Source organism: Drosophila serrata, unplaced genomic scaffold, assembly GCF_035046125.1.
Source record: "Drosophila serrata isolate PLE 108 unplaced genomic scaffold, ASM3504612v1 contig_276, whole genome shotgun sequence".
In the NCBI taxonomy this organism is placed as follows: Eukaryota; Metazoa; Arthropoda; class Insecta; order Diptera; family Drosophilidae; genus Drosophila; species Drosophila serrata.
The window spans coordinates 8,762,777-8,786,601 of NW_028257174.1; the positions used below are offsets into that span (position 1 = coordinate 8,762,777).

The window sequence follows — 23,825 nt, forward strand, 5'->3', positions numbered from 1 at the left end:
TGTTGTAAGCAAAATCAAGCGTTCGATTTGGTCAATTTCAGTTAAAATCCGTTCTGAAGTACCAGGCAAATAGAAGGCAGAAGCAAGCAAATTTAGTTTTATTCAAATTCATTGTAACCCTAGAAGTATGCTACATCTGGCCCCCAAAGGTATGCAGTTCAAAATATATGCAATATTTATTGTGGTGTGACCAGCCCACCAGAATCAAGCTGTTCTAGTGTGACCAGCTAATGATCACTACTTTAATATCGAAAGAAGACTCAATTTTCACAACTTTTTGTAGATCGGTATCATCGCTTGCTTATTGAGCAGCAGAAGCTGGCCCGTCTCGAGCATCTGGTCACCGAGGGCAGCATACCCGATGTCCAGAAGGTGGCCGGTCTGACTGGCTGCAATGGAGCTGTGTAGCCACCGCCTCCGCCGCCCTCGGCCATGGTCATGGCCATACCGCCGCCACCACCAAAATGGCGCCGGCCATACCGCCGCCACCACCAAAATGGCGCCGGCCATGATGCCACCACCACCGCCGGGTGCACCGCCTTCGCCACCTTGGATGACGCCAGAAATGGGTGAGTACAGAGTTAAGTCAAGTCATGGAGCGCCACATAAATTAATTTCTATCCTTTGCCTGCAGATCCTGTGCCACCCAAGGTGGAGCTGCCAAAGGATAACGGGCCACAGCACACGAATCCATTAAAGAGCATCAAATGGTCCAAGCTGCCGGATGCCAAGCTCCAGGGCACCGCCGGGAGCGAGCTTGACGAGAGCAAGCTGTATAACATGGATTTGGAGTTGATAAACAAGCTCTTGTCGGCTTATCAAAAGAATGGTGTATCGGTGAGTGTCTAGGGGAGATTCCACTGAAAGACCTTCCTTTATTTAATGCTCTCTTCTATTTCCACAGGCCACCGGTAGCTCCGATGAGGATCTTCGGGCAACTGGCGGCAAGCCAGCCAAGCAGAAGGTGATCTCAGTGATTGATTGACGCCGGCCCAGAACTGCACCGTCCTGCTCAGCAAGCTGAAGATGAGCGAGTAGGAGCTGCTTTAGTCACGTCCTGGTTCCAAATACTAATCTTCTCTTCTAGGGCCATTTTCTCGACGGACAGCAACGAGCAGCTGACACCCGACATCTTGGAGCAGCTTACGCCCGCAATGGAGGAACATGCACTGTTGGATGAGCATAAAGAGGATATTGAGTCACTGGCCCGTGCCGATCGCTTCCTTTACGAAATATCAAAGTGGGTTTGAAGGGCATCGAAGAGATTTGGCAGTCACTAAACTATTTGTTCTTTTGTCCTGGCAGGATTCCCCACTACGAGTAAAGGCTGAAGAGTCTCCACTGCAGGAAGCGCTTTATGCCGACGGTTAACGATCTTATACACCGCATCGCCAGTGTAATAGAGGCGTACCGCGTAGTGGCTAGTTCCCGACGTCTGCGTAAGCTCCTTGAGCTGATTCTGGCTATGGGTAATTATCCATTCACTTTTTCATTTATTTTCACTATTTAAGTGCATTTTTAATAACCACAGGCAACTACATGAACCGCAGGGCGCGTAACCCACACCAAGTCCAGTGCCACCAAGGGCACCACCCTGCTGCAGTATCTCGTCCAGGTAATCGAGAGTAAATTCATGGATCCACTGGAACTGGAGGATCATATTCCGCATGCCCGTGAGGCTTCCAAGGTGTCGCTGGGCGAGATGGACAAGGATATCCAGATGCTGCGCACCGGCCTGGCGGATGTGGCACGCGAAATCGAGTTCCATCGAACTTTGCCCTTCATGCGGGAGTTCCACGCCTCGGCATCGGTCCACTTTGCGGAGCTGGAGGACAAGTTCCAGGACATGAAGACCCGCTTCGATCACGCCGTGCGTCTGTTCGGCGACGATGGTTCGGTATGTTAATAATAATAATAATAATGTCGACGATCAGCTGACATGGAGCCGCCATATGCAGCATGGAGGTGTGACCAGCTAAGGTTCACTAATTTAATATCGAAAAATTAGTGTCGTTTTTCATAACTTTTTTGTAGTGTGACCAGCTTATGTTCACTACTTTAATATCGAAAAATTAGTGTTGTTTTTCAGAACTTTTTTGTGCTTTTTTTACTATTAGCGAAAAGTGACAGTTATTTTTCACAACTTTTTGTAGATCGGTATCATCGCTTGCTTATTGAGCAGCAGAAGCTGGCCCGTCTCGAGCATCTGGTCACCGAGGGCAGCATACCCGATGCCCAGAAGGTGGCCGGTCTGACTGGCTGCAATGGAGCTGTGTAGCCACCGCCGCCGCCGCCCTCGGCCATGGTCATGGCCATACCGCCGCCACCACCAAAATGGCGCCGGCCATACCGCCGCCACCACCAAAATGGCGCCGCCCATACCGCCGCCACCACCAAAATGGCGCCGGCCATGATGCCACCACCACCGCCGGGTGCACCGCCTTCGCCACCTTGGATGACGCCAGAAATGGGTGAGTACAGAGTTAAGTCAAGTCAAGGAGCGCCACATAAATTAATTTCTATCCTTTGCCTGCAGATCCTGTGCCACCCAAGGTGGAGCTGCCAAAGGATAACGGGCCACGTGTGCCCACGAATCCATTAAAGAGCATCAAATGGTCCAAGCTGCCGGATGCCAAGCTCCAGGGCACCGCCGGGAGCGAGCTTGACGAGAGCAAGCTGTATAACATGAGATTTGGAGTCGATAAACAAGCTCTTGTCGGCTTATCAAAAGAATGGGGTATCGGTGAGTGTCTAGGGGAGATTCCACTGAAAGACCTTCCTTTATTTAATGCTCTCTTCTATTTCCACAGGCCACCGGTAGCTCCGATGAGGATCTTCGGGCAACTGGCGGCAAGCCAGCCAAGCAGAAGGTGATCTCAGTGATTGATTGACGCCGGCCCAGAACTGCACCGTCCTGCTCAGCAAGCTGAAGATGAGCGAGTAGGAGCTGCTTTAGTCACGTCCTGGTTCCAAATACTAATCTTCTCTTCTAGGGCCATTTTCTCGACGGACAGCAACGAGCAGCTGACACCCGACATCTTGGAGCAGCTTACGCCCGCAATGGAGGAACATGCACTGTTGGATGAGCATAAAGAGGATATTGAGTCACTGGCCCGTGCCGATCGCTTCCTTTACGAAATATCAAAGTGGGTTTGAAGGGCATCGAAGAGATTTGGCAGTCACTAAACTATTTGTTCTTTTGTCCTGGCAGGATTCCCCACTACGAGTAAAGGCTGAAGAGTCTCCACTGCAGGAAGCGCTTTATGCCGACGGTTAACGATCTTATACACCGCATCGCCAGTGTAATAGAGGCGTACCGCGTAGTGGCTAGTTCCCGACGTCTGCGTAAGCTCCTTGAGCTGATTCTGGCTATGGGTAATTATCCATTCACTTTTTCATTTATTTTCACTATTTAAGTGCATTTTTAATAACCACAGGCAACTACATGAATCGCAGGGCGCGTGACCCACACCAAGTCCAGTGCCGCCAAGGGCACCACCCTGCTGCAGCATCTCGTCCAGGTAATCGTGAGTAAATTCATGGATCCACTGGAACTGGAGGATCATATTCCGCATGCCCGTGAGGCTTCCAAGGTGTCGCTGGGCGAGATGGACAAGGATATCCAGATGCTGCGCACCGGCCTGGCGGATGTGGCACGCGAAATCGAGTTCCATCGAACTTTGCCCTTCATGCGGGAGTTCCACGCCTCGGCATCGGTCCACTTTGCGGAGCTGGAGGACAAGTTCCAGGACATGAAGACCCGCTTCGATCACGCCGTGCGTCTGTTCGGCGACGATGGTTCGGTATGTTAATAATAATAATAATAATGTCGACGATCAGCTGACATGGAGCCGCCATATGCAGCATGGAGGTGTGACCAGCTAAGGTTCACTAATTTAATATCGAAAAATTAGTGTCGTTTTTCATAACTTTTTTGTAGTGTGACCAGCTTATGTTCACTACTTTAATATCGAAAAATTAGTGTTGTTTTTCAGAACTTTTTTGTGCTTTTTTTACTATTAGCGAAAAGTGACAGTTATTTTTCACAACTTTTTGTAGATCGGTATCATCGCTTGCTTATTGAGCAGCAGAAGCTGGCCCGTCTCGAGCATCTGGTCACCGAGGGCAGCATACCCGATGCCCAGAAGGTGGCCGGTCTGACTGGCTGCAATGGAGCTGTGTGGCCACCGCCGCCGCCGCCCTCGGCCATGTTCATGGCCATACCGCCGCCACCACCAAAATGGCGCCGGCCATGATGCCACCACCACCGCCGGGTGCACCGCCTTCGCCACCTTGGATGACGCCAGAAATGGGTGAGTACAGAGTTAAGTCAAGTCAAGGAGCGCCACATAAATTAATTTCTATCCTTTGCCTGCAGATCCTGTGCCACCCAAGGTGGAGCTGCCAAAGGATAACGGGCCACGTGTGCCCACGAATCCATTAAAGAGCATCAAATGGTCCAAGCTGCCGGATGCCAAGCTCCAGGGCACCGCCGGGAGCGAGCTTGACGAGAGCAAGCTGTATAACATGAGATTTGGAGTCGATAAACAAGCTCTTGTCGGCTTATCAAAAGAATGGGGTATCGGTGAGTGTCTAGGGGAGATTCCACTGAAAGACCTTCCTTTATTTAATGCTCTCTTCTATTTCCACAGGCCACCGGTAGCTCCGATGAGGATCTTCGGGCAACTGGCGGCAAGCCAGCCAAGCAGAAGGTGATCTCAGTGATTGATTGACGCCGGCCCAGAACTGCACCGTCCTGCTCAGCAAGCTGAAGATGAGCGAGTAGGAGCTGCTTTAGTCACGTCCTGGTTCCAAATACTAATCTTCTCTTCTAGGGCCATTTTCTCGACGGACAGCAACGAGCAGCTGACACCCGACATCTTGGAGCAGCTTACGCCCGCAATGGAGGAACATGCACTGTTGGATGAGCATAAAGAGGATATTGAGTCACTGGCCCGTGCCGATCGCTTCCTTTACGAAATATCAAAGTGGGTTTGAAGGGCATCGAAGAGATTTGGCAGTCACTAAACTATTTGTTCTTTTGTCCTGGCAGGATTCCCCACTACGAGTAAAGGCTGAAGAGTCTCCACTGCAGGAAGCGCTTTATGCCGACGGTTAACGATCTTATACACCGCATCGCCAGTGTAATAGAGGCGTACCGCGTAGTGGCTAGTTCCCGACGTCTGCGTAAGCTCCTTGAGCTGATTCTGGCTATGGGTAATTATCCATTCACTTTTTCATTTATTTTCACTATTTAAGTGCATTTTTAATAACCACAGGCAACTACATGAACCGCAGGGCGCGTGACCCACACCAAGTCCAGTGCCGCCAAGGGCACCACCCTGCTGCAGCATCTCGTCCAGGTAATCGTGAGTAAATTCATGGATCCACTGGAACTGGAGGATCATATTCCGCATGCCCGTGAGGCTTCCAAGGTGTCGCTGGGCGAGATGGACAAGGATATCCAGATGCTGCGCACCGGCCTGGCGGATGTGGCACGCGAAATCGAGTTCCATCGAACTTTGCCCTTCATGCGGGAGTTCCACGCCTCGGCATCGGTCCACTTTGCGGAGCTGGAGGACAAGTTCCAGGACATGAAGACCCGCTTCGATCACGCCGTGCGTCTGTTCGGCGACGATGGTTCGGTATGTTAATAATAATAATAATAATGTCGACGATCAGCTGACATGGAGCCGCCATATGCAGCATGGAGGTGTGACCAGCTAAGGTTCACTAATTTAATATCGAAAAATTAGTGTCGTTTTTCATAACTTTTTTGTAGTGTGACCAGCTTATGTTCACTACTTTAATATCGAAAAATTAGTGTTGTTTTTCAGAACTTTTTTGTGCTTTTTTTACTATTAGCGAAAAGTGACAGTTATTTTTCACAACTTTTTGTAGATCGGTATCATCGCTTGCTTATTGAGCAGCAGAAGCTGGCCCGTCTCGAGCATCTGGTCACCGAGGGCAGCATACCCGATGCCCAGAAGGTGGCCGGTCTGACTGGCTGCAATGGAGCTGTGTGGCCACCGCCGCCGCCGCCCTCGGCCATGTTCATGGCCATACCGCCGCCACCACCAAAATGGCGCCGGCCATGATGCCACCACCACCGCCGGGTGCACCGCCTTCGCCACCTTGGATGACGCCAGAAATGGGTGAGTACAGAGTTAAGTCAAGTCAAGGAGCGCCACATAAATTAATTTCTATCCTTTGCCTGCAGATCCTGTGCCACCCAAGGTGGAGCTGCCAAAGGATAACGGGCCACGTGTGCCCACGAATCCATTAAAGAGCATCAAATGGTCCAAGCTGCCGGATGCCAAGCTCCAGGGCACCGCCGGGAGCGAGCTTGACGAGAGCAAGCTGTATAACATGAGATTTGGAGTCGATAAACAAGCTCTTGTCGGCTTATCAAAAGAATGGGGTATCGGTGAGTGTCTAGGGGAGATTCCACTGAAAGACCTTCCTTTATTTAATGCTCTCTTCTATTTCCACAGGCCACCGGTAGCTCCGATGAGGATCTTCGGGCAACTGGCGGCAAGCCAGCCAAGCAGAAGGTGATCTCAGTGATTGATTGACGCCGGCCCAGAACTGCACCGTCCTGCTCAGCAAGCTGAAGATGAGCGAGTAGGAGCTGCTTTAGTCACGTCCTGGTTCCAAATACTAATCTTCTCTTCTAGGGCCATTTTCTCGACGGACAGCAACGAGCAGCTGACACCCGACATCTTGGAGCAGCTTACGCCCGCAATGGAGGAACATGCACTGTTGGATGAGCATAAAGAGGATATTGAGTCACTGGCCCGTGCCGATCGCTTCCTTTACGAAATATCAAAGTGGGTTTGAAGGGCATCGAAGAGATTTGGCAGTCACTAAACTATTTGTTCTTTTGTCCTGGCAGGATTCCCCACTACGAGTAAAGGCTGAAGAGTCTCCACTGCAGGAAGCGCTTTATGCCGACGGTTAACGATCTTATACACCGCATCGCCAGTGTAATAGAGGCGTACCGCGTAGTGGCTAGTTCCCGACGTCTGCGTAAGCTCCTTGAGCTGATTCTGGCTATGGGTAATTATCCATTCACTTTTTCATTTATTTTCACTATTTAAGTGCATTTTTAATAACCACAGGCAACTACATGAACCGCAGGGCGCGTGACCCACACCAAGTCCAGTGCCGCCAAGGGCACCACCCTGCTGCAGCATCTCGTCCAGGTAATCGTGAGTAAATTCATGGATCCACTGGAACTGGAGGATCATATTCCGCATGCCCGTGAGGCTTCCAAGGTGTCGCTGGGCGAGATGGACAAGGATATCCAGATGCTGCGCACCGGCCTGGCGGATGTGGCACGCGAAATCGAGTTCCATCGAACTTTGCCCTTCATGCGGGAGTTCCACGCCTCGGCATCGGTCCACTTTGCGGAGCTGGAGGACAAGTTCCAGGACATGAAGACCCGCTTCGATCACGCCGTGCGTCTGTTCGGCGACGATGGTTCGGTATGTTAATAATAATAATAATAATGTCGACGATCAGCTGACATGGAGCCGCCATATGCAGCATGGAGGTGTGACCAGCTAAGGTTCACTAATTTAATATCGAAAAATTAGTGTCGTTTTTCATAACTTTTTTGTAGTGTGACCAGCTTATGTTCACTACTTTAATATCGAAAAATTAGTGTTGTTTTTCAGAACTTTTTTGTGCTTTTTTTACTATTAGCGAAAAGTGACAGTTATTTTTCACAACTTTTTGTAGATCGGTATCATCGCTTGCTTATTGAGCAGCAGAAGCTGGCCCGTCTCGAGCATCTGGTCACCGAGGGCAGCATACCCGATGCCCAGAAGGTGGCCGGTCTGACTGGCTGCAATGGAGCTGTGTGGCCACCGCCGCCGCCGCCCTCGGCCATGTTCATGGCCATACCGCCGCCACCACCAAAATGGCGCCGGCCATACCGCCGCCACCACCAAAATGGCGCCGGCCATGATGCCACCACCACCGCCGGGTGCACCGCCTTCGCCACCTTGGATGACGCCAGAAATGGGTGAGTACAGAGTTAAGTCAAGTCAAGGAGCGCCACATAAATTAATTTCTATCCTTTGCCTGCAGATCCTGTGCCACCCAAGGTGGAGCTGCCAAAGGATAACGGGCCACGTGTGCCCACGAATCCATTAAAGAGCATCAAATGGTCCAAGCTGCCGGATGCCAAGCTCCAGGGCACCGCCGGGAGCGAGCTTGACGAGAGCAAGCTGTATAACATGAGATTTGGAGTCGATAAACAAGCTCTTGTCGGCTTATCAAAAGAATGGGGTATCGGTGAGTGTCTAGGGGAGATTCCACTGAAAGACCTTCCTTTATTTAATGCTCTCTTCTATTTCCACAGGCCACCGGTAGCTCCGATGAGGATCTTCGGGCAACTGGCGGCAAGCCAGCCAAGCAGAAGGTGATCTCAGTGATTGATTGACGCCGGCCCAGAACTGCACCGTCCTGCTCAGCAAGCTGAAGATGAGCGAGTAGGAGCTGCTTTAGTCACGTCCTGGTTCCAAATACTAATCTTCTCTTCTAGGGCCATTTTCTCGACGGACAGCAACGAGCAGCTGACACCCGACATCTTGGAGCAGCTTACGCCCGCAATGGAGGAACATGCACTGTTGGATGAGCATAAAGAGGATATTGAGTCACTGGCCCGTGCCGATCGCTTCCTTTACGAAATATCAAAGTGGGTTTGAAGGGCATCGAAGAGATTTGGCAGTCACTAAACTATTTGTTCTTTTGTCCTGGCAGGATTCCCCACTACGAGTAAAGGCTGAAGAGTCTCCACTGCAGGAAGCGCTTTATGCCGACGGTTAACGATCTTATACACCGCATCGCCAGTGTAATAGAGGCGTACCGCGTAGTGGCTAGTTCCCGACGTCTGCGTAAGCTCCTTGAGCTGATTCTGGCTATGGGTAATTATCCATTCACTTTTTCATTTATTTTCACTATTTAAGTGCATTTTTAATAACCACAGGCAACTACATGAACCGCAGGGCGCGTGACCCACACCAAGTCCAGTGCCGCCAAGGGCACCACCCTGCTGCAGCATCTCGTCCAGGTAATCGTGAGTAAATTCATGGATCCACTGGAACTGGAGGATCATATTCCGCATGCCCGTGAGGCTTCCAAGGTGTCGCTGGGCGAGATGGACAAGGATATCCAGATGCTGCGCACCGGCCTGGCGGATGTGGCACGCGAAATCGAGTTCCATCGAACTTTGCCCTTCATGCGGGAGTTCCACGCCTCGGCATCGGTCCACTTTGCGGAGCTGGAGGACAAGTTCCAGGACATGAAGACCCGCTTCGATCACGCCGTGCGTCTGTTCGGCGACGATGGTTCGGTATGTTAATAATAATAATAATAATGTCGACGATCAGCTGACATGGAGCCGCCATATGCAGCATGGAGGTGTGACCAGCTAAGGTTCACTAATTTAATATCGAAAAATTAGTGTCGTTTTTCATAACTTTTTTGTAGTGTGACCAGCTTATGTTCACTACTTTAATATCGAAAAATTAGTGTTGTTTTTCAGAACTTTTTTGTGCTTTTTTTACTATTAGCGAAAAGTGACAGTTATTTTTCACAACTTTTTGTAGATCGGTATCATCGCTTGCTTATTGAGCAGCAGAAGCTGGTCCGTCTCGAGCATCTGGTCACCGAGGGCAGCATACCCGATGCCCAGAAGGTGGCCGGTCTGACTGGCTGCAATGGAGCTGTGTGGCCACCGCCGCCGCCGCCCTCGGCCATGTTCATGGCCATACCGCCGCCACCACCAAAATGGCGCCGGCCATACCGCCGCCACCACCAAAATGGCGCCGGCCATACCGCCGCCACCACCAAAATGGCGCCGGCCATACCGCCGCCACCACCAAAATGGCGCCGGCCATACCGCCGCCACCACCAAAATGGCGCCGGCCATGATGCCACCACCACCGCCGGGTGCACCGCCTTCGGCACCTTGGATGACGCCAGAAATGGGTGAGTACAGAGTTAAGTCAAGTCAAGGAGCGCCACATAAATTAATTTCTATCCTTTGCCTGCAGATCCTGTGCCACCCAAGGTGGAGCTGCCAAAGGATAACGGGCCACGTGTGCCCACGAATCCATTAAAGAGCATCAAATGGTCCAAGCTGCCGGATGCCAAGCTCCAGGGCACCGCCGGGAGCGAGCTTGACGAGAGCAAGCTGTATAACATGAGATTTGGAGTCGATAAACAAGCTCTTGTCGGCTTATCAAAAGAATGGGGTATCGGTGAGTGTCTAGGGGAGATTCCACTGAAAGATCTTCCTTTATTTAATGCTCTCTTCTATTTCCACAGGCCACCGGTAGCTCCGATGAGGATCTTCGGGCAACTGGCGGCAAGCCAGCCAAGCAGAAGGTGATCTCAGTGATTGATTGACGCCGGCCCAGAACTGCACCGTCCTGCTCAGCAAGTTGAAGATGAGCGAGTAGGAGCTGCTTTAGTCACGTCCTGGTTCCAAATACTAATCTCTTCTCTTCTAGGGCCATTTTCTCGATGGACAGCAACGAGCAGCTGACACCCGACATCTTGGAGCAGCTTACGCCCGCAATGGAGGAACATGCACTGTTGGATGAGCATAAAGAGGATATTGAGTCACTGGCCCGTGCCGATCGCTTCCTTTACGAAATATCAAAGTGGGTTTGAAGGGCATCGAAGAGATTTGGCAGTCACTAAACTATTTGTTCTTTTGTCCTGGCAGGATTCCCCACTACGAGTAAAGGCTGAAGAGTCTCCACTGCAGGAAGCGCTTTATGCCGACGGTCAACGATCTTATACACCGCATCGCCAGTGTAATAGAGGCGTACCGCGTAGTGGCTAGTTCCCGACGTCTGCGTAAGCTCCTTGAGCTGATTCTGGCTATGGGTAATCTATCCATTCACTTTTTCATTTATTTTCACTATTTAAGTGCATTTTTAATAACCACAGGCAACTACATGAACCGCAGGGCGCGTAACCCACACCAAGTCCAGTGCCACCAAGGGCACCACCCTGCTGCAGTATCTCGTCCAGGTAATCGAGAGTAAATTCATGGATCCACTGGAACTGGAGGATCATATTCCGCATGCCCGTGAGGCTTCCAAGGTGTCGCTGGGCGAGATGGACAAGGATATCCAGATGCTGCGCACCGGCCTGGCGGATGTGGCACGCGAAATCGAGTTCCATCGAACTTTGCCCTTCATGCGGGAGTTCCACGCCTCGGCATCGGTCCACTTTGCGGAGCTGGAGGACAAGTTCCAGGACATGAAGACCCGCTTCGATCACGCCGTGCGTCTGTTCGGCGACGATGGTTCGGTATGTTAATAATAATAATAATAATGTCGACGATCAGCTGACATGGAGCCGCCATATGCAGCATGGAGGTGTGACCAGCTAAGGTTCACTAATTTAATATCGAAAAATTAGTGTCGTTTTTCATAACTTTTTTGTAGTGTGACCAGCTTATGTTCACTACTTTAATATCGAAAAATTAGTGTTGTTTTTCAGAACTTTTTTGTGCTTTTTTTACTATTAGCGAAAAGTGACAGTTATTTTTCACAACTTTTTGTAGATCGGTATCATCGCTTGCTTATTGAGCAGCAGAAGCTGGTCCGTCTCGAGCATCTGGTCACCGAGGGCAGCATACCCGATGCCCAGAAGGTGGCCGGTCTGACTGGCTGCAATGGAGCTGTGTGGCCACCGCCGCCGCCGCCCTCGGCCATGTTCATGGCCATACCGCCGCCACCACCAAAATGGCGCCGGCCATACCGCCGCCACCACCAAAATGGCGCCGGCCATACCGCCGCCACCACCAAAATGGCGCCGGCCATACCGCCGCCACCACCAAAATGGCGCCGGCCATACCGCCGCCACCACCAAAATGGCGCCGGCCATGATGCCACCACCACCGCCGGGTGCACCGCCTTCGCCACCTTGGATGACGCCAGAAATGGGTGAGTACAGAGTTAAGTCAAGTCAAGGAGCGCCACATAAATTAATTTCTATCCTTTGCCTGCAGATCCTGTGCCACCCAAGGTGGAGCTGCCAAAGGATAACGGGCCACGTGTGCCCACGAATCCATTAAAGAGCATCAAATGGTCCAAGCTGCCGGATGCCAAGCTCCAGGGCACCGCCGGGAGCGAGCTTGACGAGAGCAAGCTGTATAACATGAGATTTGGAGTCGATAAACAAGCTCTTGTCGGCTTATCAAAAGAATGGGGTATCGGTGAGTGTCTAGGGGAGATTCCACTGAAAGATCTTCCTTTATTTAATGCTCTCTTCTATTTCCACAGGCCACCGGTAGCTCCGATGAGGATCTTCGGGCAACTGGCGGCAAGCCAGCCAAGCAGAAGGTGATCTCAGTGATTGATTGACGCCGGCCCAGAACTGCACCGTCCTGCTCAGCAAGTTGAAGATGAGCGAGTAGGAGCTGCTTTAGTCACGTCCTGGTTCCAAATACTAATCTCTTCTCTTCTAGGGCCATTTTCTCGATGGACAGCAACGAGCAGCTGACACCCGACATCTTGGAGCAGCTTACGCCCGCAATGGAGGAACATGCACTGTTGGATGAGCATAAAGAGGATATTGAGTCACTGGCCCGTGCCGATCGCTTCCTTTACGAAATATCAAAGTGGGTTTGAAGGGCATCGAAGAGATTTGGCAGTCACTAAACTATTTGTTCTTTTGTCCTGGCAGGATTCCCCACTACGAGTAAAGGCTGAAGAGTCTCCACTGCAGGAAGCGCTTTATGCCGACGGTCAACGATCTTATACACCGCATCGCCAGTGTAATAGAGGCGTACCGCGTAGTGGCTAGTTCCCGACGTCTGCGTAAGCTCCTTGAGCTGATTCTGGCTATGGGTAATCTATCCATTCACTTTTTCATTTATTTTCACTATTTAAGTGCATTTTTAATAACCACAGGCAACTACATGAACCGCAGGGCGCGTAACCCACACCAAGTCCAGTGCCACCAAGGGCACCACCCTGCTGCAGTATCTCGTCCAGGTAATCGAGAGTAAATTCATGGATCCACTGGAACTGGAGGATCATATTCCGCATGCCCGTGAGGCTTCCAAGGTGTCGCTGGGCGAGATGGACAAGGATATCCAGATGCTGCGCACCGGCCTGGCGGATGTGGCACGCGAAATCGAGTTCCATCGAACTTTGCCCTTCATGCGGGAGTTCCACGCCTCGGCATCGGTCCACTTTGCGGAGCTGGAGGACAAGTTCCAGGACATGAAGACCCGCTTCGATCACGCCGTGCGTCTGTTCGGCGACGATGGTTCGGTATGTTAATAATAATAATAATAATGTCGACGATCAGCTGACATGGAGCCGCCATATGCAGCATGGAGGTGTGACCAGCTAAGGTTCACTAATTTAATATCGAAAAATTAGTGTCGTTTTTCATAACTTTTTTGTAGTGTGACCAGCTTATGTTCACTACTTTAATATCGAAAAATTAGTGTTGTTTTTCAGAACTTTTTTGTGCTTTTTTTACTATTAGCGAAAAGTGACAGTTATTTTTCACAACTTTTTGTAGATCGGTATCATCGCTTGCTTATTGAGCAGCAGAAGCTGGTCCGTCTCGAGCATCTGGTCACCGAGGGCAGCATACCCGATGCCCAGAAGGTGGCCGGTCTGACTGGCTGCAATGGAGCTGTGTGGCCACCGCCGCCGCCGCCCTCGGCCATGTTCATGGCCATACCGCCGCCACCACCAAAATGGCGCCGGCCATACCGCCGCCACCACCAAAATGGCGCCGGCCATACCGCCGCCACCACCAAAATGGCGCCGGCCATACCGCCGCCACCACCAAAATGGCGCCGGCCATGATGCCACCACCACCGCCGGGTGCACCGCCTTCGCCACCTTGGATGACGCCAGAAATGGGTGAGTACAGAGTTAAGTCAAGTCAAGGAGCGCCACATAAATTAATTTCTATCCTTTGCCTGCAGATCCTGTGCCACCCAAGGTGGAGCTGCCAAAGGATAACGGGCCACGTGTGCCCACGAATCCATTAAAGAGCATCAAATGGTCCAAGCTGCCGGATGCCAAGCTCCAGGGCACCGCCGGGAGCGAGCTTGACGAGAGCAAGCTGTATAACATGAGATTTGGAGTCGATAAACAAGCTCTTGTCGGCTTATCAAAAGAATGGGGTATCGGTGAGTGTCTAGGGGAGATTCCACTGAAAGATCTTCCTTTATTTAATGCTCTCTTCTATTTCCACAGGCCACCGGTAGCTCCGATGAGGATCTTCGGGCAACTGGCGGCAAGCCAGCCAAGCAGAAGGTGATCTCAGTGATTGATTGACGCCGGCCCAGAACTGCACCGTCCTGCTCAGCAAGCTGAAGATGAGCGAGTAGGAGCTGCTTTAGTCACGTCCTGGTTCCAAATACTAATCTCTTCTCTTCTAGGGCCATTTTCTCGACGGACAGCAACGAGCAGCTGACACCCGACATCTTGGAGCAGCTTACGCCCGCAATGGAGGAACATGCACTGTTGGATGAGCATAAAGAGGATATTGAGTCACTGGCCCGTGCCGATCGCTTCCTTTACGAAATATCAAAGTGGGTTTGAAGGGCATCGAAGAGATTTGGCAGTCACTAAACTATTTGTTCTTTTGTCCTGGCAGGATTCCCCACTACGAGTAAAGGCTGAAGTCTCCACTGCAGGAAGCGCTTTATGCCGACGGTCAACGATCTTATACACCGCATCGCCAGTGTAATAGAGGCGTACCGCGTAGTGGCTAGTTCCCGACGTCTGCGTAAGCTCCTTGAGCTGATTCTGGCTATGGGTAATCTATCCATTCACTTTTTCATTTATTTTCACTATTTAAGTGCATTTTTAATAACCACAGGCAACTACATGAACCGCAGGGCGCGTAACCCACACCAAGTCCAGTGCCACCAAGGGCACCACCCTGCTGCAGTATCTCGTCCAGGTAATCGAGAGTAAATTCATGGATCCACTGGAACTGGAGGATCATATTCCGCATGCCCGTGAGGCTTCCAAGGTGTCGCTGGGCGAGATGGACAAGGATATCCAGATGCTGCGCACCGGCCTGGCGGATGTGGCACGCGAAATCGAGTTCCATCGAACTTTGCCCTTCATGCGGGAGTTCCACGCCTCGGCATCGGTCCACTTTGCGGAGCTGGAGGACAAGTTCCAGGACATGAAGACCCGCTTCGATCACGCCGTGCGTCTGTTCGGCGACGATGGTTCGGTATGTTAATAATAATAATAATAATGTCGACGATCAGCTGACATGGAGCCGCCATATGCAGCATGGAGGTGTGACCAGCTAAGGTTCACTAATTTAATATCGAAAAATTAGTGTCGTTTTTCATAACTTTTTTGTAGTGTGACCAGCTTATGTTCACTACTTTAATATCGAAAAATTAGTGTTGTTTTTCAGAACTTTTTTGTGCTTTTTTTACTATTAGCGAAAAGTGACAGTTATTTTTCACAACTTTTTGTAGATCGGTATCATCGCTTGCTTATTGAGCAGCAGAAGCTGGCCCGTCTCGAGCATCTGGTCACCGAGGGCAGCATACCCGATGCCCAGAAGGTGGCCGGTCTGACTGGCTGCAATGGAGCTGTGTAGCCACCGCCGCCGCCGCCCTCGGCCATGGTCATGGCCATACCGCCGCCACCACCAAAATGGCGCCGGCCATACCGCCGCCACCACCAAAATGGCGCCGGCCATACCGCCGCCACCACCAAAATGGCGCCGGCCATACCGCCGCCACCACCAAAATGGCGCCGGCCATACCGCCGCCACCACCAAAATGGCGCCGGCCATACCGCCGCCACCACCAAAATGGCGCCGGCCATGATGCCACCACCACCGCCGGGTGCACCGCCTTCGCCACCTTGGATGACGCCAGAAATGGGTGAGTACAGAGTTAAGTCAAGTCAAGGAGCGCCACATAAATTAATTTCTATCCTTTGCCTGCAGATCCTGTGCCACCCAAGGTGGAGCTGCCAAAGGATAACGGGCCACGTGTGCCCACGAATCCATTAAAGAGCATCAAATGGTCCAAGCTGCCGGATGCCAAGCTCCAGGGCACCGCCGGGAGCGAGCTTGACGAGAGCAAGCTGTATAACATGAGATTTGGAGTCGATAAACAAGCTCTTGTCGGCTTATCAAAAGAATGGGGTATCGCTGAGTGTCTAGGGGAGATTCCACTGAAAGACCTTCCTTTATTTAATGCTCTCTTCTATTTCCACAGGCCACCGGTAGCTCCGATGAGGATCTTCGGGCAACTGGCGGCAAGCCAGCCAAGCAGAAGGTGATCTCAGTGATTGATTGACGCCGGCCCAGAACTGCACCGTCCTGCTCAGCAAGCTGAAGATGAGCGAGTAGGAGCTGCTTTAGTCACGTCCTGGTTCCAAATACTAATCTTCTCTTCTAGGGCCATTTTCTCGACGGACAGCAACGAGCAGCTGACACCCGACATCTTGGAGCAGCTTACGCCCGCAATGGAGGAACATGCACTGTTGGATGAGCATAAAGAGGATATTGAGTCACTGGCCCGTGCCGATCGCTTCCTTTACGAAATATCAAAGTGGGTTTGAAGGGCATCGAAGAGATTTGGCAGTCACTAAACTATTTGTTCTTTTGTCCTGGCAGGATTCCCCACTACGAGTAAAGGCTGAAGAGTCTCCACTGCAGGAAGCGCTTTATGCCGACGGTCAACGATCTTATACACCGCATCGCCAGTGTAATAGAGGCGTACCGCGTAGTGGCTAGTTCCCGACGTCTGCGTAAGCTCCTTGAGCTGATTCTGGCTATGGGTAATCTATCCATTCACTTTTTCATTTATTTTCACTATTTAAGTGCATTTTTAATAACCACAGGCAACTACATGAACCGCAGGGCGCGTAACCCACACCAAGTCCAGTGCCACCAAGGGCACCACCCTGCTGCAGTATCTCGTCCAGGTAATCGAGAGTAAATTCATGGATCCACTGGAACTGGAGGATCATATTCCGCATGCCCGTGAGGCTTCCAAGGTGTCGCTGGGCGAGATGGACAAGGATATCCAGATGCTGCGCACCGGCCTGGCGGATGTGGCACGCGAAATCGAGTTCCATCGAACTTTGCCCTTCATGCGGGAGTTCCACGCCTCGGCATCGGTCCACTTTGCGGAGCTGGAGGACAAGTTCCAGGACATGAAGACCCGCTTCGATCACGCCGTGCGTCTGTTCGGCGACGATGGTTCGGTATGTTAATAATAATAATAATAATGTCGACGATCAGCTGACATGGAGCCGCCATATGCAGCATGGAGGTGTGACCAGCTAAGGTTCACTAATTTAATATCGAAAAATTAGTGTCGTTTTTCATAACTTTTTTGTAGTGTGACCAGCTTATGTTCACTACTTTAATATCGAAAAATTAGTGTTGTTTTTCAGAACTTTTTTGTGCTTTTTTTTACTATTAGCGAAAAGTGACAGTTATTTTTCACAACTTTTTGTAGATCGGTATCATCGCTTGCTTATTGAGCAGCAGAAGCTGGCCCGTCTCGAGCATCTGGTCACCGAGGGCAGCATACCCGATGCCCAGAAGGTGGCCGGTCTGACTGGCTGCAATGGAGCTGTGTAGCCACCGCCGCCGCCGCCCTCGGCCATGGTCATGGCCATACCGCCGCCACCACCAAAATGGCGCCGGCCATACCGCCGCCACCACCAAAATGGCGCCGGCCATGATGCCACCACCACCGCCGGGTGCACCGCCTTCGCCACCTTGGATGACGCCAGAAATGGGTGAGTACAGAGTTAAGTCAAGTCAAGGAGCGCCACATAAATTAATTTCTATCCTTTGCCTGCAGATCCTGTGCCACCCAAGGTGGAGCTGCCAAAGGATAACGGGCCACGTGTGCCCACGAATCCATTAAAGAGCATCAAATGGTCCAAGCTGCCGGATGCCAAGCTCCAGGGCACCGCCGGGAGCGAGCTTGACGAGAGCAAGCTGTATAACATGAGATTTGGAGTCGATAAACAAGCTCTTGTCGGCTTATCAAAAGAATGGGGTATCGGTGAGTGTCTAGGGGAGATTCCACTGAAAGATCTTCCTTTATTTAATGCTCTCTTCTATTTCCACAGGCCACCGGTAGCTCCGATGAGGATCTTCGGGCAACTGGCGGCAAGCCAGCCAAGCAGAAGGTGATCTCAGTGATTGATTGACGCCGGCCCAGAACTGCACCGTCCTGCTCAGCAAGCTGAAGATGAGCGAGTAGGAGCTGCTTTAGTCACGTCCTGGTTCCAAATACTAATCTCTTCTCTTCTAGGGCCATTTTCTCGATGGACAGCAACGAGCAGCTGACACCCGACATCTTGGAGCAGCTTACGCCCGCAATGGAGGAACATGCACTGTTGGATGAGCATAAAGAGGATATTGAGTCACTGGCCCGTGCCGATCGCTTCCTTTACGAAATATCAAAGTGGGTTTGAAGGGCATCGAAGAGATTTGGCAGTCACTAAACTATTTGTTCTTTTGTCCTGGCAGGATTCCCCACTACGAGTAAAGGCTGAAGAGTCTCCACTGCAGGAAGCGCTTTATGCCGACGGTCAACGATCTTATACACCGCATCGCCAGTGTAATAGAGGCGTACCGCGTAGTGGCTAGTTCCCGACGTCTGCGTAAGCTCCTTGAGCTGATTCTGGCTATGGGTAATCTATCCATTCACTTTTTCATTTATTTTCACTATTTAAGTGCATTTTTAATAACCACAGGCAACTACATTAACCGCAGGGCGCGTAACCCACACCAAGTCCAGTGCCGCCAAGGGCACCACCCTGCTGCAGTATCTCGTCCAGGTAATCGAGAGTAAATTCATGGATCCACTAAAGCTGGAGGATCATATTCCGTGTGCCCGTGAGGTTTCCAAGGTGTCGCTGGGCGAGATGGACAAGGATATCCAGATGCTGCGCACCGGCCTGGCGGATGTGGCACGCGACATCGAGTTCCACCGAACTTTGCCCGTCATGCGGGAGTTCTACGCTTTGGCATCGGTCCGCTTTGCGGAGCTGGAGACAAGTTCCAGGACATGAAGACCCGCTTCGATCACGCCGTGCGTCTGTTCGGCGACGATGGTTCGGTATGTTAATAATAATAATAATAATGTCGACGATCAGCTGACATGGAGCCGCCATATGCAGCATGGAGGTGTGACCAGCTAAGGTTCACTAATTTAATATCGAAAAATTAGTGTCGTTTTTCATAACTTTTTTGTAGTGTGACCAGCTTATGTTCACTACTTTAATATCGAAAAATTATTGTTGTTTTTCAGAACTTTTTGTGCTTTTTTTACTATTAGCGAAAAGTGACAGTTATTTTTCACAACTTTTTGTAGATCGGTATCATCGCTTGCTTATTGAGCAGCAGAAGCTGGCCCGTCTCGAGCATCTGGTCACCGAGGGCAGCATACCCGATGCCCAGAAGGTGGCCGGTCTGACTGGCTGCAATGGAGCTGTGTAGCCACCGCCGCCGCCGCCCTCGGCCATGGTCATGGCCATACCGCCGCCACCACCAAAATGGCGCCGGCCATACCGCCGCCACCACCAAAATGGCGCCGGCCATACCGCCGCCACCACCAAAATGGCGCCGGCCATACCGCCGCCACCACCAAAATGGCGCCGGCCATGATGCCACCACCACCGCCGGGTGCACCGCCTTCGCCACCTTGGATGACGCCAGAAATGGGTGAGTACAGAGTTAAGTCAAGTCAAGGAGCGCCACATAAATTAATTTCTATCCTTTGCCTGCAGATCCTGTGCCACCCAAGGTGGAGCTGCCAAAGGATAACGGGCCACGTGTGCCCACGAATCCATTAAAGAGCATCAAATGGTCCAAGCTGCCGGATGCCAAGCTCCAGGGCACCGCCGGGAGCGAGCTTGACGAGAGCAAGCTGTATAACATGAGATTTGGAGTCGATAAACAAGCTCTTGTCGGCTTATCAAAAGAATGGGGTATCGGTGAGTGTCTAGGGGAGATTCCACTGAAAGATCTTCCTTTATTTAATGCTCTCTTCTATTTCCACAGGCCACCGGTAGCTCCGATGAGGATCTTCGGGCAACTGGCGGCAAGCCAGCCAAGCAGAAGGTGATCTCAGTGATTGATTGACGCCGGCCCAGAACTGCACCGTCCTGCTCAGCAAGCTGAAGATGAGCGAGTAGGAGCTGCTTTAGTCACGTCCTGGTTCCAAATACTAATCTCTTCTCTTCTAGGGCCATTTTCTCGATGGACAGCAACGAGCAGCTGACACCCGACATCTTGGAGCAGCTTACGCCCGCAATGGAGGAACATGCACTGTTGGATGAGCATAAAGAGGATATTGAGTCACTGGCCCGTGCCGATCGCTTCCTTTACGAAATATCAAAGTGGGTTTGAAGGGCATCGAAGAGATTTGGCAGTCACTAAACTATTTGTTCTTTTGTCCTGGCAGGATTCCCCACTACGAGTAAAGGCTGAAGAGTCTCCACTGCAGGAAGCGCTTTATGCCGACGGTCAACGATCTTATACACCGCATCGCCAGTGTAATAGAGGCGTACCGCGTAGTGGCTAGTTCCCGACGTCTGCGTAAGCTCCTTGAGCTGATTCTGGCTATGGGTAATCTATCCATTCACTTTTTCATTTATTTTCACTATTTAAGTGCATTTTTAATAACCACAGGCAACTACATGAACCGCAGGGCGCGTAACCCACACCAAGTCCAGTGCCACCAAGGGCACCACCCTGCTGCAGTATCTCGTCCAGGTAATCGAGAGTAAATTCATGGATCCACTGGAACTGGAGGATCATATTCCGCATGCCCGTGAGGCTTCCAAGGTGTCGCTGGGCGAGATGGACAAGGATATCCAGATGCTGCGCACCGGCCTGGCGGATGTGGCACGCGAAATCGAGTTCCATCGAACTTTGCCCTTCATGCGGGAGTTCCACGCCTCGGCATCGGTCCACTTTGCGGAGCTGGAGGACAAGTTCCAGGACATGAAGACCCGCTTCGATCACGCCGTGCGTCTGTTCGGCGACGATGGTTCGGTATGTTAATAATAATAATAATAATGTCGACGATCAGCTGACATGGAGCCGCCATATGCAGCATGGAGGTGTGACCAGCTAAGGTTCACTAATTTAATATCGAAAAATTAGTGTCGTTTTTCATAACTTTTTTGTAGTGTGACCAGCTTATGTTCACTACTTTAATATCGAAAAATTAGTGTTGTTTTTCAGAACTTTTTTGTGCTTTTTTTTACTATTAGCGAAAAGTGACAGTTATTTTTCACAACTTTTTGTAGATCGGTATCATCGCTTGCTTATTGAGCAGCAGAAGCTGGCCCGTCTCGAGCATCTGGTCACCGAGGGCAGCATACCCGATGCCCAGAAGGTGGCCGGTCTGACTGGCTGCAATGGAGCTGTGTAGCCACCGCCGCCGCCGCCCTCGGCCATGGTCATGGCCATACCGCCGCCACCACCAAAATGGCGCCGGCCATACCGCCGCCACCACCAAAATGGCGCCGGCCATGATGCCACCACCACCGCCGGGTGCACCGCCTTCGCCACCTTGGATGACGCCAGAAATGGGTGAGTACAGAGTTAAGTCAAGTCAAGGAGCGCCACATAAATTAATTTCTATCCTTTGCCTGCAGATCCTGTGCCACCCAAGGTGGAGCTGCCAAAGGATAACGGGCCACGTGTGCCCACGAATCCATTAAAGAGCATCAAATGGTCCAAGCTGCCGGATGCCAAGCTCCAGGGCACCGCCGGGAGCGAGCTTGACGAGAGCAAGCTGTATAACATGAGATTTGGAGTCGATAAACAAGCTCTTGTCGGCTTATCAAAAGAATGGGGTATCGGTGAGTGTCTAGGGGAGATTCCACTGAAAGATCTTCCTTTATTTAATGCTCTCTTCTATTTCCACAGGCCACCGGTAGCTCCGATGAGGATCTTCGGGCAACTGGCGGCAAGCCAGCCAAGCAGAAGGTGATCTCAGTGATTGATTGACGCCGGCCCAGAACTGCACCGTCCTGCTCAGCAAGCTGAAGATGAGCGAGTAGGAGCTGCTTTAGTCACGTCCTGGTTCCAAATACTAATCTCTTCTCTTCTAGGGCCATTTTCTCGATGGACAGCAACGAGCAGCTGACACCCGACATCTTGGAGCAGCTTACGCCCGCAATGGAGGAACATGCACTGTTGGATGAGCATAAAGAGGATATTGAGTCACTGGCCCGTGCCGATCGCTTCCTTTACGAAATATCAAAGTGGGTTTGAAGGGCATCGAAGAGATTTGGCAGTCACTAAACTATTTGTTCTTTTGTCCTGGCAGGATTCCCCACTACGAGTAAAGGCTGAAGAGTCTCCACTGCAGGAAGCGCTTTATGCCGACGGTCAACGATCTTATACACCGCATCGCCAGTGTAATAGAGGCGTACCGCGTAGTGGCTAGTTCCCGACGTCTGCGTAAGCTCCTTGAGCTGATTCTGGCTATGGGTAATCTATCCATTCACTTTTTCATTTATTTTCACTATTTAAGTGCATTTTTAATAACCACAGGCAACTACATGAACCGCAGGGCGCGTAACCCACACCAAGTCCAGTGCCGCCAAGGGCACCACCCTGCTGCAGTATCTCGTCCAGGTAATCGAGAGTAAATTCATGGATCCACTAAAGCTGGAGGATCATATTCCGTGTGCCCGTGAGGTTTCCAAGGTGTCGCTGGGCGAGATGGACAAGGATATCCAGATGCTGCGCACCGGCCTGGCGGATGTGGCACGCGACATCGAGTTCCACCGAACTTTGCCCGTCATGCGGGAGTTCTACGCTTTGGCATCGGTCCGCTTTGCGGAGCTGGAGACAAGTTCCAGGACATGAAGACCCGCTTCGATCACGCCGTGCGTCTGTTCGGCGACGATGGTTCGGTATGTTAATAATAATAATAATAATGTCGACGATCAGCTGACATGGAGCCGCCATATGCAGCATGGAGGTGTGACCAGCTAAGGTTCACTAATTTAATATCGAAAAATTAGTGTCGTTTTTCATAACTTTTTTGTAGTGTGACCAGCTTATGTTCACTACTTTAATATCGAAAAATTATTGTTGTTTTTCAGAACTTTTTTGTGCTTTTTTTACTATTAGCGAAAAGTGACAGTTATTTTTCACAACTTTTTGTAGATCGGTATCATCGCTTGCTTATTGAGCAGCAGAAGCTGGCCCGTCTCGAGCATCTGGTCACCGAGGGCAGCATACCCGATGCCCAGAAGGTGGCCGGTCTGACTGGCTGCAATGGAGCTGTGTAGCCACCGCCGCCGCCGCCCTCGGCCATGGTCATGGCCATACCGCCGCCACCACCAAAATGGCGCCGGCCATACCGCCGCCACCACCAAAATGGCGCCGGCCATACCGCCGCCACCACCAAAATGGCGCCGGCCATACCGCCGCCACCACCAAAATGGCGCCGGCCATGATGCCACCACCACCGCCGGGTGCACCGCCTTCGCCACCTTGGATGACGCCAGAAATGGGTGAGTACAGAGTTAAGTCAAGTCAAGGAGCGCCACATAAATTAATTTCTATCCTTTGCCTGCAGATCCTGTGCCACCCAAGGTGGAGCTGCCAAAGGATAACGGGCCACGTGTGCCCACGAATCCATTAAAGAGCATCAAATGGTCCAAGCTGCCGGATGCCAAGCTCCAGGGCACCGCCGGGAGCGAGCTTGACGAGAGCAAGCTGTATAACATGAGATTTGGAGTCGATAAACAAGCTCTTGTCGGCTTATCAAAAGAATGGGGTATCGGTGA

The 23,825-nt window shown here is 51.3% G+C and overlaps 5 protein-coding genes and 9 pseudogenes across 23 annotated transcripts in view; 13 read left to right on the plus strand and 1 right to left on the minus strand.

Annotated features, from left to right (window-relative positions):
- Ca-alpha1T (Ca[2+]-channel protein alpha[[1]] subunit T) overlaps positions 1-23,825 on the minus strand; it is a 132,532-nt gene that overhangs the window by 49,273 nt on the left and 59,434 nt on the right. The gene's annotated exons all lie outside the window — the stretch shown is intronic.
- On the plus strand, positions 255-1,987 carry LOC110181997 (disheveled-associated activator of morphogenesis 2-like). Of its 2 annotated transcripts, XM_086835232.1 has the most exons (5): positions 255-569; positions 635-837; positions 905-1,034; positions 1,088-1,240; positions 1,306-1,485. In XM_086835232.1, exons 1-3 carry the CDS (start codon positions 395-397, stop codon positions 983-985), a joined length of 459 nt encoding a protein of 152 aa, XP_086691358.1. In that variant the 5' UTR covers positions 255-394; the 3' UTR covers positions 986-1,034; positions 1,088-1,240; positions 1,306-1,485. The 2 variants fall into 2 exon arrangements, with proteins under 2 accessions (XP_086691358.1, XP_086691359.1); XM_086835233.1 differs by lacking the exons at positions 255-569; positions 635-837; positions 905-1,034 and adding an exon at positions 1,532-1,987 and having other exon boundaries at positions 1,094-1,240; positions 1,306-1,469.
- Positions 1,953-4,238, plus strand: LOC110182082 (disheveled-associated activator of morphogenesis 1-like; annotated as a pseudogene).
- Positions 4,653-5,705, plus strand: LOC110182083 (disheveled-associated activator of morphogenesis 2-like; annotated as a pseudogene).
- LOC147643320 (disheveled-associated activator of morphogenesis 2-like) lies at positions 5,701-7,941 on the plus strand (annotated as a pseudogene).
- On the plus strand, positions 8,369-9,847 carry LOC110182080 (disheveled-associated activator of morphogenesis 2-like). Of its 2 annotated transcripts, XM_086835230.1 has the most exons (5): positions 8,369-8,498; positions 8,552-8,704; positions 8,770-8,933; positions 8,996-9,361; positions 9,618-9,845. In XM_086835230.1, exons 4-5 carry the CDS (start codon positions 9,098-9,100, stop codon positions 9,717-9,719), a joined length of 366 nt encoding a protein of 121 aa, XP_086691356.1. In that variant the 5' UTR covers positions 8,369-8,498; positions 8,552-8,704; positions 8,770-8,933; positions 8,996-9,097; the 3' UTR covers positions 9,720-9,845. The 2 variants fall into 2 exon arrangements, with proteins under 2 accessions (XP_086691356.1, XP_086691357.1); XM_086835231.1 differs by lacking the exons at positions 8,369-8,498; positions 8,552-8,704; positions 8,770-8,933 and having other exon boundaries at positions 8,944-9,361; positions 9,618-9,847.
- LOC110181998 (disheveled-associated activator of morphogenesis 1-like) lies at positions 9,927-11,788 on the plus strand (annotated as a pseudogene).
- On the plus strand, positions 11,804-12,445 carry LOC147643321 (disheveled-associated activator of morphogenesis 1-like; annotated as a pseudogene).
- On the plus strand, positions 12,503-13,496 carry LOC147643322 (disheveled-associated activator of morphogenesis 2-like; annotated as a pseudogene).
- Positions 13,621-15,688, plus strand: LOC110176770 (disheveled-associated activator of morphogenesis 2-like; annotated as a pseudogene).
- On the plus strand, positions 16,255-17,324 carry LOC147643323 (disheveled-associated activator of morphogenesis 2-like). Its single transcript, XM_086836187.1, has 4 exons — positions 16,255-16,385; positions 16,439-16,591; positions 16,657-16,820; positions 16,884-17,324. Exon 4 carries the CDS (start codon positions 16,986-16,988, stop codon positions 17,256-17,258), a length of 273 nt encoding a protein of 90 aa, XP_086692313.1. The 5' UTR covers positions 16,255-16,385; positions 16,439-16,591; positions 16,657-16,820; positions 16,884-16,985; the 3' UTR covers positions 17,259-17,324.
- On the plus strand, positions 17,604-19,079 carry LOC110176760 (disheveled-associated activator of morphogenesis 1-like; annotated as a pseudogene).
- Positions 18,134-21,803, plus strand: LOC110176769 (disheveled-associated activator of morphogenesis 1-like; annotated as a pseudogene). The gene is made up of 12 exons (XR_015272415.1): positions 18,134-18,261; positions 18,317-18,469; positions 18,535-18,698; positions 18,762-19,126; positions 19,382-19,731; positions 19,797-20,003; positions 20,071-20,215; positions 20,256-20,408; positions 20,474-20,637; positions 20,701-21,066; positions 21,324-21,609; positions 21,675-21,803. The product of XR_015272415.1 is annotated as a disheveled-associated activator of morphogenesis 1-like (transcript).
- Positions 21,949-23,383, plus strand: LOC110176773 (disheveled-associated activator of morphogenesis 2-like). 2 transcript variants are annotated; one of them, XM_086836188.1, is made up of 5 exons: positions 21,949-22,078; positions 22,134-22,286; positions 22,352-22,515; positions 22,579-22,943; positions 23,200-23,383. In XM_086836188.1, exon 4 carries the CDS (start codon positions 22,681-22,683, stop codon positions 22,894-22,896), a length of 216 nt encoding a protein of 71 aa, XP_086692314.1. In that variant the 5' UTR covers positions 21,949-22,078; positions 22,134-22,286; positions 22,352-22,515; positions 22,579-22,680; the 3' UTR covers positions 22,897-22,943; positions 23,200-23,383. Both variants share the same exon structure in this region, with proteins under 2 accessions (XP_086692314.1, XP_086692316.1).